The 16926-nt window shown below is 43.6% G+C and overlaps 1 protein-coding gene across 1 annotated transcript in view; it reads right to left on the reverse strand.

Moving 5' to 3' along the window:
- MAP3K4 (mitogen-activated protein kinase kinase kinase 4) overlaps positions 1-7177 on the reverse strand; it is a 154248-nt gene extending 147071 nt beyond the window's left edge. Inside the window, exon 1 of the mRNA XM_082404517.1 lies at positions 4574-7177. Within this exon, the coding sequence (XP_082260643.1) occupies positions 4574-4725 (152 nt within the window). The 5' untranslated portion in view covers positions 4726-7177. The remainder of the gene's footprint in view (positions 1-4573) is intronic.
- Positions 7178-16926: the final 9749 nt, after the last annotated feature.

Raw genomic sequence — 16926 nt, forward strand, 5'->3', positions numbered from 1 at the left:
TGGGGATAAAGAAAATATTCTACAAATTACCAGAGAGAAAACACAGGCTACGTGGGAAGCATAAAGAATGAGAATGATACCAAATATCTCAACAGCAACACTGGGAACTAGAAAACAATTCTGGGGAAAAATGAATGTTTTACCCAGCCAAACTGTCAATTAGGTGTAAAGGTAGAGTTAAGACATTTTCAGACATGGAAGATATTAAAAGATTTATTTGGGTCAACTGATTTTCAATGAGGGAGCCAAGTCCATTCAGTTAGGAAAAACAGTCTCTTCAACAAATGGTGCTGGGGCAGGTGGATATCCACATGCAAAAAGATGAAGTTGGACTCCTACCTCACCCAATACACAAAAATTAACTCGAAGTGTACAAACAAGCTAAATAGAAGACCTAAAGCCATAAACCTTTTAGAAGACAACATAAGGGTAAATCTTCATGACCTTGAATTTGACAAAGAATTCTTAGATATGACACTAAAAGAAAAAGCAACAAAAGAAAAATAGATAAATTGGACTTATTCAACATTAAAAACTGTCATGCATCAAAGGACATAATCAACAGTAAAAAGCAACTCACAGAATAGGAGAAAATATTTGCAAATCATATATCTGATAAAGGTCTAGTATCCAGAATATATGAAGAGCTTTTACATCTCAACAACAGAAAGACAAACAACCTAATTTTAAAAATGGGCACAGAATTTGAATAGACATTTCTCCAAAAAAGATATACAAATGACTCACAAGTACATGAAATGATGCTCTACATCATTAGTCATGAAAGAAATGCAAATCAAAACCGCAATGAAATACTACTTCACACCCATTAAGATATCTATACTTTAATAAAATGGAAAATAAAAAGCGTTAGTAAGGATATGGAGAAATTGGAACTATTGTTCATTGCCGGTTGGAATGTAAAATGGCTCAACTGCCACAGAAAACAGCTGTCAGTTCCTCAAGATGTTAAATATAGATTTACCATATGTCTTGGGCTTCCCTGGTGGCGCAGTGGTTAAGAATCTGCCTGCCAATGCAGGGGACGCGGGTTCGAGCCCTGGTCCAGGAAGATTCCACATGCCGCGGAGCAACTAAGCCCCTGTGCCACAACTACTGAGCCCGGGTGCCACAACTACTGAAGCCCACGCGCCTAGAGCCCGTGCTCCACAACAAGAGAAGCCACCGCCATGAGAAGCCCGTGCACCACAACAAAGAGTAGCCCCCGCTCGCCGCAACTAGAGAAAGCCCACACGTAGCAACGAAGACCCAACACGGCCAGAAAATAAAAATAAATAAATTAATTAAAAAAAAAAAAAAGAAATACCATATGTCTCAGCAATTCCACTCTTAGATATGTTCCCTAAAGAATTGACAACAGGTACTCAAACAAATACTTGTACACAAATGTTCATAGCAGCACTGTTAACAGTAGTCAAAATATGGAAGTAACCCCAGTGTTCATTAGTGGATAAATGAATAAACATTGTGGCCTATAAACACAATGGAATATTATTCAGTCATAAAAAGGAATGAAGTACTGATACAGGCTACTACATGGTTGAACCTGGCAAACTTTGTGCTGAGTGGTTGCCCCAGGCTGGAGGAGGGGAAAATGGGAAGTAACTGCTAAATAGGTATGGTATTTGATTTGGGGGTGATGAAAATGTCTTGAAACTAGATAGAGGGGGTGGCTATACAACATTAGGAATGTACTAAATGATTACGAATTGTTCACTTTAAGATGATTAATTTTGTTATGTGAATTTAACCTCAATTTTTAAAAAGTTCCATGTATCTTTTCTAAGGATGATACCGGAAGATTTGCTCCAGCAAAATGAGGAAGTAATACGTTTTTTAAAAAGAGGAAGATGTGGGACTCAAGAAACAGGGGATCAAATATCAAAGAGGCAGAGGGACCCGCTGGATGACAGTAGATGGAGATCACATGACAACTGTGCAGCAGGCCTGTCGCACATCCACCCAGCCCAGGTTGGAGCAGGGTAGAAGGTCCCAGAGGAGAGATCGCTAAGAAAATTGCTAGACTGCCTAATGGATTTGGACATACACAAAAGATTTGCAAAACTGGTAGAGAGTTTGGAGTGGAATTTGTGAAAGTAGATAAAATGCTTTCAAAAATGGCAATGATTAATTCTAGGGGAAAATGTAGAAGTATACTACATGACTCAGTTATAAATAGCATTTCATACTCATTAAAAATATGAACATTGAATATTTACATAACTAAAGGAAAAGGATGTGTGTGTGTGTGTGTGTGTGTGTGTGATGTGATGTTGACGGGTGCACTAAAGAGAATTAAATCCTAATATTCCAGAGTGGGAAGTCAATAGATAACGACTAAAACTGAATAAAATCAAGAAGTACCAGGACCAGAATGTTATTTAGAGACTTGAAGGTAAATAACAATAGATCACTTTAAGGAGTTCAGAGTGGTGGCCTCTGGGGAGGGAAATGCAGGCACTTCACAGAACTTTTTGACTCTCTAAACTACGTGCAGAGGTTAATTTAAAAAGCTAAATTAAGTCAAAAGAATTTTAGAATGCCAAAATTGATGGGAGGGGTACTTACTAAGTTATGATAGTGCTGTGCGGGCTTGGGTTATGGGTTGGGGAGAATAGAGAGGATTTCATCTTTTTTTTTTTTTTTAAGAATAATGTTAAAATGATGAAATGTTCAATTGTTAATTCCAGGTTGTGGGAAAGTTGGTAAATTGCTTCAGTATTTGTTCAATCTGCCATTTTCCATATAGTTCCATTTCTTAAATTAACACAATATGATGAACTGTGTGGTCAGTTACACAGGTGAGGAGGGGGAGAGCCAGCTTCAGGGCAGTTTACACACAGGACAGCTGAGCTACTAGTTTAAAATGAAGGGTCTTTTAACAAATGACTGTTTGCAGAATTAATAGAAATAAGGCATCCTGATCAAGGGATGCATAATAATGGACCCACAGGGCTCTTAGTTCTCTGGACCACACCTAGAGGATACTGTAGGGTCCTTTCTAAAGTGTCCCATTTTCCTGGGATGTTGCTGAGGGACACGGGAAGTCCTACAGCACCAGGCGATGCTGGGTCTGGGAACATGGGTGCTGGCTGCAGAAATCTGGAGGACTGTCGAGTGAGTGATGACCAGGCCAGCACAAGAGTCATTGAAATCATTTGTTGATCACCTTTAAGAGTAGGGTGCTGTGACTGATTAAGTGTCCACTTTCCTAAATCTGGTTTTGTATACTTGTGTTCTACCTTTGTAGGAAAGACGAACTACCAGTAATCTATTCAAAAGAGCAATTTCCAAGGTCCGATCTCCAGGGAATTCAGTTCCGGTCTTCTCCATTTATCAGCACTTATAACTGACTATGACAATCGCTGACAACAACTTAATGCTGGACCAGCAGCATGAATTGTTACTTTCAGTTTTTTGTTTATGTAACCACAAAAGCATACACTGTTTTTGTTCTTGTTGCTTATTTCACAGATCTATATAATCCACTTTTTTAAGTTAAAAGAGGTCTTAGTGATGGGCAGTAAAAATATAAACTCAGTACCATGTATAATACACCTTTTTCTTACAAAGGTAGCTATCTGCTTACACACACATACACATATATGTCATATGGGTCAAACTACTAAATGGAATAGAATTTTTAGAAACTGGAATTTTTTTTGATTATTAAGCACATTAGCTAGTTTTAGAATACTAATTTTACTGTACTCATATGAATTTATCAAAGCCTAAACTTCAGAAGAGTGGAGGATAAATGTCAAACTGATCTAAACAAAAAGGTTTCTGCTTTATTCCTTATTCTGCAAATAAGGAAAGAGAGAACTGCAGAGAAAAATAGGAAGTCACCCCCCCCCCCCACCCATGACTATGAAGTAAGCAGCCCACAATTCTGAAAATCAGTGAAAAGGTCATCTCACCTGTAGTTCTACATAGCATGAAGCATACACAGAGCACATGAACACTCCTAGTTAAGAGCATATAAATCCCCTTTTTACCTAGGATCAATATACCCTACAACAAGCTACTTCTTGTCTTTTAAATCCGAGTCAATAAAAAAAATAAATTGTTTTGCATGGCTTTCTAGGAACACAGCTACGGCATAAAACAAGGTAAATCTGTAGAAGGAAGATGACAAAGCCACATTGAGCATGTTAAGGGCGCAGAACCGATTATGTTGGCTTTTTTGGGCTCCGAATTTCTCTGCTCAGAAATACAGGTATTAGACGCTCTTTGACCATCTCTTCTTAACCTAGCCTGTCCCAGTCTCTTCACATGCCCTCAGCAAAAAGATGTTAAAACAGGGAAACGCAGGGGCCTGCCCTCCTCCGAAACATCTCCTACCCCGGCCAGTTTCGAAATTCGAGGTTCAGTGTCTGGAGCACCAGGGTTAAGCATCACCACTCGTGCAAAGTGAAAATTCCACTCGTGAAAATTCCATCCCTCCTCTTCCACACACATTGTCAACCGCGCCACCCCCAAACCCCAGGACCGGGCGGGCCACGCGCCAGAAAACCCCCCAGCCCAGCATCGAAGCGGAGGGGTTCCCTACCTTTGCACCCCGCCTGCACATCCTTCCCCCGGACGGGTCCTGGCTCCCGCCGCCCGGGCCCTGGCCGCGAGGCCGCCGCCGCCCGGTGACTCCGCCGGAATGCATGCAGCTGCCGCCTTGGCCAGCATCTCCAGTTTTCCTATACGAGGCATAAATCATCCACGGGAATTGGCCACGTGCCCTCACCAGCTCCCATCCCTGCCTTGGAATTCTTCACTCCCTTGCAGCCCGAGTCTGCAGCCTCAGAAGAGAATGAACCCATCTGCCGGTGGAGTCACTGAGGATAAAAACCTGCGACAGGTTTGGTGACGGGGGACTCCCTCCTGGGGGCGCGGGCGCTCAACCTCCGCGGCAGAAAAGGCTGGGGTCTGCTGCCCCCTGCCGGCCGCTATCGGTAACCGCTTCTATTTAACTGGCTCCTAAGTTCTCCGCCAAGCCTAGCGCTTCAAAGGCACGGCTGAAAATAAAGGTTGCGCTTCTGTGGGTTAGTGAAGTCTTAACTGCGTCAGAGCTATTGCTTTGAGGCGCTGGGATCGCCCAAGGGGAGGCAGTTTCAGTGTTGCTGGAAACTCCAAGCTCTTGCATGAAGCCCACTTTCCACATTAAGCATGTAACATAATCCACTTTATCTCCTACAGTTTGCCCATCTCTACAGAGGAGCAAGCCTCTGCAGAATCAGGCTCGCAAAGAAGTTTTCTTAGGAGAAGAAAGCGTAGGATGTCCTGATTCTTTGCCTGTTGTTGACTGCATCGAAAGCTGATGCCCTTAAAGGCATTTATGGATGAACAATCAATAAAGAGACCAAAAAGGGAAGGTTTCACTCAATTTCATCTACTTGAGCACCAACACACCCTCTGCAGGTTTGGGGACATACAATGGAAATACAATGTGCAGTGTGTGTCCTGGAGCTTAACCTCTGCTTGGTGATGTTCATCCTAAAAACAGAAAGCAAGCGGAACGCTGCACAATTAAGCGGCAAGCTCAATACAAGACACGGAAACGTGCAAACCCAGGCAGATAGCCCCTGGACAGCGGTCCAAGGATAAGCACCCCTCTCATGCCCGTCCAGGCAGCACACTTCAGGCTCTGGACTCTGGTTTGAATTTTGCTCTTTCTACCAGTGCTTGGCTTTGCCTCATTGTTGGGGCTTCCAGGGTGATAATAGTTCTGCAAATGCAGTAGGTGCTCAATAAATGCTCATTCTGAGTGCTGCAGTTGATGACTATGGCAATGATAGGAAGCTGAAGGGCCTGGCCCTGGCATTGGATGCCCCGTCAATCCCTGCCCCATCCGGCCTCATAATTGTGTGGCGCTTGGCCAGTTACGGAACCTCTCCTCCTTTCTCACATCAGTAAAATGTGAATGATGACAACAGTAGCTCCCCCTTGGGGTCAGGAGGAGGAGTAAATGAAATAATCTATGTAAAGTGCTAAGGACAGGGCCTCGTACGCAGCCATTTTCCAATCAAGTGTAGCTAATACTTTTGTTGTTGTCGCTGCTATTCCTTCTCCCCAGAAGAAATCTGCAAGGCAGTAGTTAAAAGCAGTCACTTGGGACTCAGATACTTGGGATCCTTTCCATTGGCATAACTTTGGGCAGGTGAGTTCCAATTTCCTGATATATAAGATGGTAATAATAATGGAGACAAAGCTGCTGGTTATATAGCATGATATGGAGTTTTACTGTACCTCATTCATCATGGTGTTTGTGCCCGGCACAGAGTGGGCAAGCCTGCAAAATACGGTAGTTGGAAGTAAAAAATTGCCCCTGAGGTAATAATGTCTTTACCTTACTTCGCTTTTCCACTGGCTTTTCCTTGCTTATCAGCAGGTTCTTAGTGAATTTCCCGCCCACGTCTGAACCCTGTGATTCCTTCCCGACGAAGGCGTGGCGGTCGGCAGCTCTTTGTTTCAGGCAGAGTGTTTCTCCTGCAGTGTCTGACAAGCAGTAATTTCCAAAGAAGGACCCCCCAGGACTTTCCATGGGATTACTGCTAATTTTGGCCTGGGTAGGTGGAAAGGCGTCTTGAAGAACCAAATGCAGTAACCCTTTAGCTTCCATAGTTATTCAGATGATGGAACTTGGTTTTGTGAAGTAGGTCAAATAAGACTGAACAATGTTTATAATGATCCATCACTCCTTGGGCGACGGGGGAGGATTCTGAAAGGAACTGAGGTACAGAACCCAGCAGGAGGCTTGCAGTGAGGTATAGGTTAGCTAACCCTTGCCTATGTAGCCTTTTAGAACTATATCCATCCAACTCATTGAACTGGAATCTCAACTTAGCAGATACCTTTTTCCCTTTGGCCACTCTCAGGGGACTCAGGAAACCAGGTGGGAATGATTCAGAAAAGGGTTTTGGAAAATCCAGGGGATTACTTTCTGTTGCCAAGGACGTCAAATGACCCTAGAAAAAGAAAACCTCCTCTTCTCCACAAAGGGCAGCCTTTTCTTTCTCAAGGAGCCTGGAGCTCCCTGAGTCTGTGGTGCACTCTGTCTTCAGTGGCACGTCATGCTCTTTACGTTAAAATCCACAATACTAATTGCATATTTAATAAGCAATCAACCCTCTCCCCCCAGCCCCCAGTCATCTGATTTTCCACTTTTTTAAAATAAATTTATTTTTGGCTGCGTTGGGTCTTCGTTGCTGCGCGAGGGCTTTCTCTAGTTGCAGCGAGCAGGGGCTACTCTTCCTTGCGGTGCGCAGTCTTCTCATTGCGGTGGCTTCTCTTGTTGCGGAGCATGGGCTCTAGGTGTGTGGGCTTCAGTAGTTGTGGCACGCGGGCTCAGTAGTTGTGGCTCACGGGCTTCAGTAGTTGTGGCACACGGGCTCAGTAGTTGTGGCTCGTGGGCTCTAGAGCGCAGGCTCAGTAGTTGCGGTGCACAAGCTTAGCTGCTCCGCGGCATGTGGGATCTTCCCAGACCAGGGCTCGAACCCGTGTCCTCTGCATTGGCAGGTGGATTCTTAACCACTGCGCCACCAGGGAAGCCCCTCATTTTCCACCTTTATCTCTCCTCCCCCAAAGCTCCTCACCTGCTTCTTTTGGTCCAGCCAGGGGTTGCAAACTCAGGTGCCTCCAAGCGCCAGGCAGGTGAAATGAAGTCTTGATGACAGAGCCAAATATGATATTCTTAAAACACAGTCATTAGCAAGCGGAATCACTGTCACTCATCATTGTCACTCCGGCGCAGCATACAAAGCCAAGTTCACTGTCGCTCTCTCCTCTGAGCTCCCGCCACTCTCTGCACTCGGATTTAGCCAGAGCAGCCCAGGCATTCAATACATAGCCAGGCGGGGCCAGTGTCCCTCCAACCATCAGAGACGGGCGATGTTTCCAGCAGGGGTGAAGGTGCTGGAAGCCAAATAACTGGCCTGTCCACTGGGATAGGGCGCCCATGAGAACTCAATCAAACCAGGTCCCAGCTCAGCCTCCTGAGAGGCTGGAGGGGCCGCCAGGCTCCAGGGTCCAGACCGCACCTCTGGGCAACCAGCCCCTTGTGTTCCGCTCCATCCCTCTGTGAATCTCCTCAGGCGCTGGCTCTAGACTGCCCTACTTCCTCCATCTCCAGTATCCCAACCCGCCCCCGGCCATGCTCTGAAGATGAAGATGAACACACCTTCCACTCTGGGGAGGAAACAGACCCTGAAGGAAACTCCCTCAGCTTCCTGCCTGGGGGACAGCAAGCTTCCCACTGCTGGACCAGGGCTCTCCTCCCTCTGGCGCTTGCCTCCTGTGCCCCCTTCCCTGCCCCCCCCCACCATCTATCAGCGGGTGCTTTGCAGCTGTGGCCTGTCTTCCCCTCCCTCCATGCTGCTGACCCCCTTGCCGCTACGGTCAAGGAGCATTTTCCGTCTTTATCTTTGTAGAGTGACGTTTTGGTTGAGTAGAAAGGGAGCTCAGACAGTGCTGATGAACAGAGTTCAGGTGTCCCCCGACGGATGCTCTGTCTGGGTTGAACACTGCTACGAAGCTGGGAGAACCCTCCACCTGCCCTCACTGACCTGGGTACAGAGGAGCTGCCTGGGAGAAAAATACTAGGACGCTGATACCCTAATGCCTGTTGAAGCACAGGGATATAAAGGGGTGAACGATTTGTGGGAAACCACCCAGACTTCCTGAGAGAAAATGTACAGTTAAGGGAAAAAGGCCCTTACACAACAGAGGTCTACCCAACACCATGACGTCAGGTGGGAGGGACTACTGGTTTGAGACAGAATATGGGGCTAATTCGAGAAATCCATTCCGACCCTGACGCCACTGTGCAAAAAGCACACTTCTGTATGCTTTGTGGAAGAAGGATTGCGTGACTCTGACAATTAAAGATTGCAACAGTTTGGACCCCCAAGCAACTTTGTGTTGTTATAGCCCTGATTGAACATAATGGGGAGGATATCCTCCCACTTAAAAAAAGCTGCCCTTTCTGAGTACAACGACAGATTGGAGCTTATTGGGTGAGGGGGCCACCCAGAATAAACAAGTCCCTTTCCCTAGCAAAGACACAGTGATGTTGGAGTGTTTTGACACCACTAGCAGGGGTGGTGGGGGAAGGACGAATCTCTGGCTTGACCTTCAGTGGAAGCTGATGTGCTTGAAGCTGCTTGGGCGAACTCCAAGGATTTGATCTGTGTTAAGGTAGGAGAAGGAAGAGTTTTTAGGGGAGCACTGTTGAGAAGCTATAGAAAAGGCTGAATTAGGGAACACAAGCGAATAGATCGAGAGGTACAGAGAAATGACTAAAGCTTAAGCTGCAGGGCTCCTCCCTTCCACGGGCCCCGTGGCAGACGGTGTTTTCCACGATGGCAGCAACAGGACCGCCCATCACGCATGATCTTCCCACAGTGTGAGGTCCCACTCCTCCCACTGAAAGGCGGGGTCTGTGTGTCCTCCCCGGAGGTCTGAGCAAGCCTGTGATTATGGTGGGGGTGATGCTTGTGACTTCCCAGGCTTGGTCATAAAGGAGACAGGAACCCAGCTGCTACACTTCCAGAAAGCCCAGGATCCACGGAGAGGCCACAGGTGCTCCAGCCCACATGCCACCTGAGGTCCCAGCGACAGGCAGCATCCACCCTGAGGCACGCGAGCGAGGAGCCCTTGGAGATGGTCCCAGACCCAGCCGCCGTCTGAACTCGGCCTCCCAGGGACCCCGAGTGAGAGAGCCACCTGGCTGAGCCCACTCAGCCTCCAGAATCGTGTGAGACGATGAAATGATTACTCTTATTCTAAGTCACCATGTTCTGTGGTGATTCATTCCACAGCAAGAGACACTTCAACAGCCCTTCTGAGGCTCTGGAAGGGTCTTAGTGAAATGGAGCAGGACCCTATGGTCTATGCCCCGCATGTCCTCAGACTGCCTTTTGTCTGCGGAAAAACTTTAGCCAGAGAATAAGTTTAATCAGAGGAATGAGAAAATGCAGAAACAAAGGAAAACAGTCAAAGGAGGCCAAATAATAATAGTTTAGTCATTAAGCAAAGTCAAGGACCTTTAGTTCCTCCTCAAGGGCTATAGATAATATTCTGAGCCACATCCTGTGAGCTGTCTTGTAGATACTGAAACCCACCAGGTGGAAGAAGTCAACTACATGATGACCAGACTGTAGCTGTGACATAAGCTGCCACAATTGCGAAAATTGGCCTCAAGGAAATGGAAACAAACCGACCCTGGAACTGAAGATTAACTGTACGTAAAACAATCAAGATGACGCTGAGCAAACCACCTCATGATTAATTTCAAGATGACCGTCAGAGCTGACTGGGCTGTTTCTGCAGGTAGCCCCCTCCTTCTGCCTATAAAAGCTCTTGCCCACCAATTGTCGGTGGGGGGCTGGGGTGGGGGGGCGGAGTTGGCCTTTGGGCAGGCACCTGCCCTTCCCGCTGGTTGCAAGCATCCAAAATAAAGCAAACTTTCCTTTCCACCAACCTTGCCTCTTTACTGGCTTTTGAGCGATCAGCAGCTAGAACCCACTTTCGGTTACACTAGCAATGTATTCATGTGGTCGTACGCTTTTGTAAAATTTGCAAAATAAAATATTTTAGACAAAATTGGCTAAAACCTCTGTTTCTTTCCACACTGACCTTCCCTCCATCTCTTTAGGTAAAATGGCACTGGAGTGGGCGTGGGCATTTTTGGGATTCAGCTAAAGGTGAACTGAGTTTGGGTTCGGTGGGATGCATGTATGTGGCATGGATTCATTCCTGTGTGAGTTACTGCTGGCCGTCCCAGTGCAAAATGGCTTCCAGAACATTCCTAATATCCACCGTGCTGACTGACCTGACAGGAATGGGCAGGACCATGGACTGAACCACGATAATGTGATGTGATATGTGGATGTGAAATGTACCAAGCTAGAAGAGAGTCTTGGGAAGTATTCCAAATCTCACAGCTCACACATAATAGTAGTTTGATGGAAGTTTCCCTAAATTTGACAACAATCCTTAAAAGCTGTCTTTCATTATCAATAATAAGATATGAAGCTGGAAGTTTTTAAATCTACCAATAAGAAAATGGTAGAGAAAGAATGAATTATTTTTCTCTTCTCTCATAGAACATGACGTTACAAAATCATTGTTATATGGAGATTCAATCAAAGAACACGCAGCCAAATATGTTGGGGCAAAAGCATTACAGAGGTGGGTCAGGAATTTGTTGAATAAAATATGCTATTTTCCTGGGTTTCATATATATTTGGTGGGAGTGGTGGGCTGAGTAGACTTTGTGAGGAGCCTGGGCCATTGAGATTTGGCTGAGTAAGGTGTTGTGACCTCATTTGTTCTCACCTGCTGGGACACACAGGTACATCTCACTTGAATTCTCAGAAGCATTTGGGCACTGCTGACCACTCCCACCTTCAAAGAAAGTCTCACTTTCCTTGGCTTCTTTGAACCCCTACTGGCAGTCCCCTCCAGCTAACTGTTCGTCACCTCAAGAGACTTCTCTTGAACACTCCCTCACATGCTACACAAAAATAAACTCAAAATGGCTTAAAGTCTTAAATATAAGACATGACACCATAAAACTCCTAGAAGAGAAAATTGGTAAAACTTTCTCTGACATAAGTCATAGCAATGTTTTCTTAGGTCAGTCTTCCAAGGCAAAGGAAACAAATGCAAAATAAACAAATGGGACCTAATTAAACCTAAACCTAATTAAATGTAAAAGCTTTTGCATAGCAAAGGAAACCATAAGCAAAATGAAAAGACAACCTACAGACTGGGAGAAAATATTTGCAAATGATGAGACTGACAAGGGCTTAATTTCCAAAATATACAAGCAGCTCATAAAACTCAATAACAAAAAAACAACCAACCCAATCAAAAATGGGCAGAAGACCTAAATAGACATTTCTCCAAATAAGACACACAGATGGCCAATAGGCACACGAAAAGATGCTCAACATAGATAATTATTAGAGGAATGCAAATCAAAACTACAATGAGAGGGCTAGACCTTCAAGATGGCAGAGGAGTAAGACGTGGAGATCACCTTCCTCTCCACAAATACGTCAGAAATACATCTACATGTGGAACAACTCCTACAGAACACCTACTGAACGCTGGCAGAAAACCTTAGACTTCCCAAAAGCCGTGGGGCTGACAGCGTCTTGGTGCTCCAGCCAGGTGTCAGGCCTGTGCTTCTGAGGTGGGACAGCCGAGTTAGGACATCGGTCCACCAGAGACCTCCTGGCTCCACGTAATATCAAATGGCGAAAGCTCTCCCAGAGATCTCCATCTCAATGCTAAGACCCAGCTCCACTCAACGACCAGCAAGCTACAGTGCTGGACACCCTATGCCAAACAACTAGCAAGAAAGGAACACAACCCCACTCATTAGCAGAGAGGCTGTCTAAAATCATAAGTTCACAGACACCCCAAAACACACCACCAGACACGGTCCTGCCAGGAAGCCTACACAACCCACTGAACCAACCTTAGTCACTGGGGGCAGACACCAAAAACAATGGGAACTACGAACATGCAGCCTGTGAAAAGAAGACCCCAAACAGAGTAAGTTAAGCAAAATGAGAAGACAGAGAAACACACAGCAGATGAAGGCACAAGGTAAAAACCCACCAGATCGGGCTTCCCTGGTGGCACAGTGGTTGAGAATCTGCCTGCCAATGCAGGGGATGTGGGTTCAAGCCCTGGTCTGGGAAGATCCCACATGCCGCGGAGCAACTGGGCCCGTGAGCCACAACTACTGAGCCTGCGCATCTGGAGCCTGTGTTCCGCAACGGGAGAGGCTGCGACAGTGAGAGGCCCGCGCACTGCGATGAGGAGTGGCCCCCACTCGCCGCAACTAGAGAAAGCCCTCGCACAGAAACGAAGACCCAACACAGCCAAAAATGAATGAATGAATGAATTAATTAATTTTTAAAAAATGCAACTGCGGGGAAAAAAAAAAGTTTAAAAATACCCCACCAGACCAAACAAATGAAGAGGAAATAGGCAGTCTACCTGAAAAAGAATTCAGTGTAATGATAGTAAAGATGACCCAAAATCTTGGAAATAGAATGGAGAAAATACAAGAAACGTTTAACAAGGACCCAGAAGAACTAAAGAGCAAACAAACAATGATGAACAACACAATAAATGAAATTTAAAATTCTCTAGAAGGAATTAGTAGCAGAATAACTGAGAAGAAGAATGGATAAGTGACCTGGAAGATAAAATAGTGGAAATAACTACTGCAGAGCAGAATAAAGAAAAAAGAATGAAAAGAATTGAGGACAGTCTCAGAGACCTCTGGGACAACATTAAACTCACCAACATTTGAATTATAGGGGTCCCAGAAGAAGAAGAGAAAAAGAAAGGGACTGAGAAAATATTAGAAGAGATTAGAGTTGAAAATGTCCCTAATAGGGGAAAGGAAATAGTCAAGTCCTGGAAGCACAGAGAGTCCCATACAGGATAAATCCAAGGAGAAACATGACAAGACACATATTAATCAAACTATCAAAAATTAAGTACAAAGAAAAAATATTAAAAGCAGCAAGGGAAAAACAACAAATAACATACAAGGGAATCCCCATAAGGTTAACAGCTTGTCTTTCAGCAGAAACTCTGCAAGCCAGAAGCGAGTGGCAGGACATATTTAAAGTGATGAAAGGAAAAAACCTACAACCAAGATTACTCTACCCAGCAAGAATCTAATTCAGATTTGAAGGAGAAATTAAAACATTTACAGACAAGCAAAAGCTAAGAGAATTCAGCACCACCAAACCAGCTTTACAACAAATGCTAAAGGAACTTCTCTAGGCAGGAAACACAAGAGAAGGAAAAGACCTACAATAACAAAGCCAAAACAATTAAGAAAATGGTAATAGGAACATACATATTGATAACTACCTTAAATGTAAATGGATTAAATGCTCCAACCTAAAGACATAGACTGGCTGAATGGATAAAAAAACAAGACCCGTATATATGCTGTCTACAAGAGACCCACTTCAGACCTAGGGACACATACAGACTGAAAGTGAGGGGATGGAAAAAGATATTCCACGCAAATGGAAATCAAAAGAAAGCTGGAGTAGCAATTCTCACATCAGACAAAATAGACTTTAAAATAAAGACTATTACATGAGACAAAGAAGGACACTACATTATGATCAAGGGATCAATCCAAGAAGAAGATATAACAATTGCAAATATTTATGCACCCAACATAGCACCTCAATACATAAGGCAAATGCTAACAGCCATAAAAGGGGAATCGACAGTAACAGGATAATAGTAGGGGATTTTAACATCCCACTTTCACCAATGGACAGATCATCCAAAATGAAAATAAATAAGGAAACACAAGCTTTAAATGATACATTAAACAAGATGGACTTAATTGATATCTATAGGACATTCCATCCAAAAACAACAGAATACACTTTCTTCTCAAGTGCTCATGGAACATTCTCCAGGACAGATCATATCTTGGGTCACAAATCAAGCCTTGGTGAATTTAAGAAAATTGAAATCGTGTCAAGTATCTTTTCTGACCAAAACGCTATGAGACTAGATATCAATTACAGGAAAAAATCTGTAAAAAATACAAACACATGGAGGCTAAACAATACACTACTAAATAACCAAGAGATCACTGAAGAAATCAAAGAGGAAATCAAAAAATACCTAGAAACAAATGACAATGAAAACAGAACGATCCAAAACCTATGGGATGCAGCAAAAGCAGTTCTAAGAGGGAAGTTTATAGCAATGCAATCCTACCTCAAGAAACAAGAAACATCTCAAATAAACAACCTAAACTTACACCTAAAGCAATTAGAGAAAGAAGAACAAAAACCCCCCAAAGTTAGCAGAAGGAAAGAAATCATAAAGATCAGATCAGAAATAAATGAAAAAGAAATGAAGGAAAGGATAGCAAAGATCAATAAAACTGAAAGATGGTTCTTTGAGAAGATAAACAAAATTGATAAACCTTTAGCCAGCCTCATCAAGAAAAAAAGGGAGAAGACTCAAATCAATAGAATTAGAAATGAAAAAGGAGAAGTAACAACTGACACTGCAGAAATACAAAGGATCATGAGAGATTACTACAAGCAACTATATGCCAATAAAACGGACAACCTGGAAGAAATGGACAAATTCTTAGAAAAGCACATTGAGTTACTTGTAGTGAGGTGGATGGACCTAGAGTCTGTCATACAGAGTGAAGTAAGTCAGAAAGAGAAAAACAAATACCCTATGCTAATACATATATATGGAACCTAAAAAAAAAAAAAAAAGATTCTGAAGAACCTAGGGGCAGGACAGGAATAAAGACACAGATGTAGAGAATGGACTTGAGGACATGGGGAAGAGGAAGGGTGAGCTAGGACGAAGTGAGAGAGTGGCATGAACATATATACACTACCAAACGTAAAGTAGATAGATAGTGGGAAGCAGCCACATAGCACAGGGAGATCAGCTCGGTACTTTGTGACCACCCAGAGGGGTGGGATAGGGAGGGTGGGAGGGAGACACAAGAGGGAGGAGATATGGGGATATATGTATATGTATAGCTGATTCACTTTGTTATAAAGCAGAAACTAACACACCCTTGTAAAGCAATTATACTCCAATAAAGATGTTAAAAAAAAACTACAATGAGGTGTCACCTCACACCGGTCAGAATGGCCATCATCAAAAAGTCTACAAACAATAAATGCTGGAGAGGGTGTGGAGAAAAGGGAACCCTCCTACACTGTTGGTGAGAATGTAAATTGGTACAGCCACTATGGAGAACAGTATGGAGTTTCCTTAAAAAACTAAAGATAGATCCAGCAATCCCAGTCCTGGGCATATATCCAGAGAAAACCATACTTTGAAAAGATACATGCATCCCAGTGTTCATTGCAGCACTATTTACAATAGCCAAGATGTGGAAGCAATGTAAACGTCCATTGACTAAGGAATGGATAAAGAAAATGTAATATATGTATATATATATGTGTATATATATATATAATATTATATATATATATACATAGGAATATTACTGAGCCATAAAGAAGGATGAAATAATGCCATCTGCAGCAACATGGATGGGCCTAGAGATTTATCATATTAAGTGAAGTAAGTCAGAATAAGAAAGACAAATATCATATACCACTTGTATGTGGAATCTAAAATATGATACAAATGAACTTATTCACAAAATAGAAACAGACACACACATAGAAAACAAACTTATGGTTACCAAAGGGGAAAGGGGGAGAGGAATAAATTAGGAGTTTGGGACTAACAGATAAACACTACTATATATAAAACAGATAAACAACAAGGTCGTACTGTATAGCACAGGGAACTATATTCAATATCTTGTGGGACTTCCCTGGTGGTCCAGTGGTTAAGACTGAGCTTCCAACGCAGGGGGCGTGAGTTCAGTCCCTGGTCGGGGAGCTAAGATCGCACATGCTGTGCGGCGAGGCCAAAAAAATAAAATAAATTTTAAAAAACCTTAAAAAAAAAAGTCTTGTAATAAATTATAATGGAAAAGAATATGAAGAATATATATATATTATATATATAATCTATATATAATTGAATCACTTTGCTATACACCAGAAACTAACACAACACTGAGAAAAAAGAAGAAGAAAAAAAGACTTCCCTTGTTCCATCCCGGGTCTTCTTTTCTTCTCTCAGGTTGACCTCATCCACGTCCTTTGTTTCAGTGTTATGTACCTGATTTTACATCTCCAGCCCAAACCTCTTCCCTGGGCCCTACACCAGGAATCGGCAAGCATTTCCTGCAAAAAGCCAGGTAGTAAATATTTTATGGGCTTGCTGGCCAACATACAGCCTCAGTCACATCTACTCAACTACTCATTTTCATGCACATGCAGCTGTAGCCAATAG

This window comes from Balaenoptera borealis (genome assembly GCF_965194805.1).
Source record: "Balaenoptera borealis genome assembly, chromosome: 9".
Lineage (NCBI taxonomy): Eukaryota > Metazoa > Chordata > Mammalia > Artiodactyla > Balaenopteridae > Balaenoptera > Balaenoptera borealis.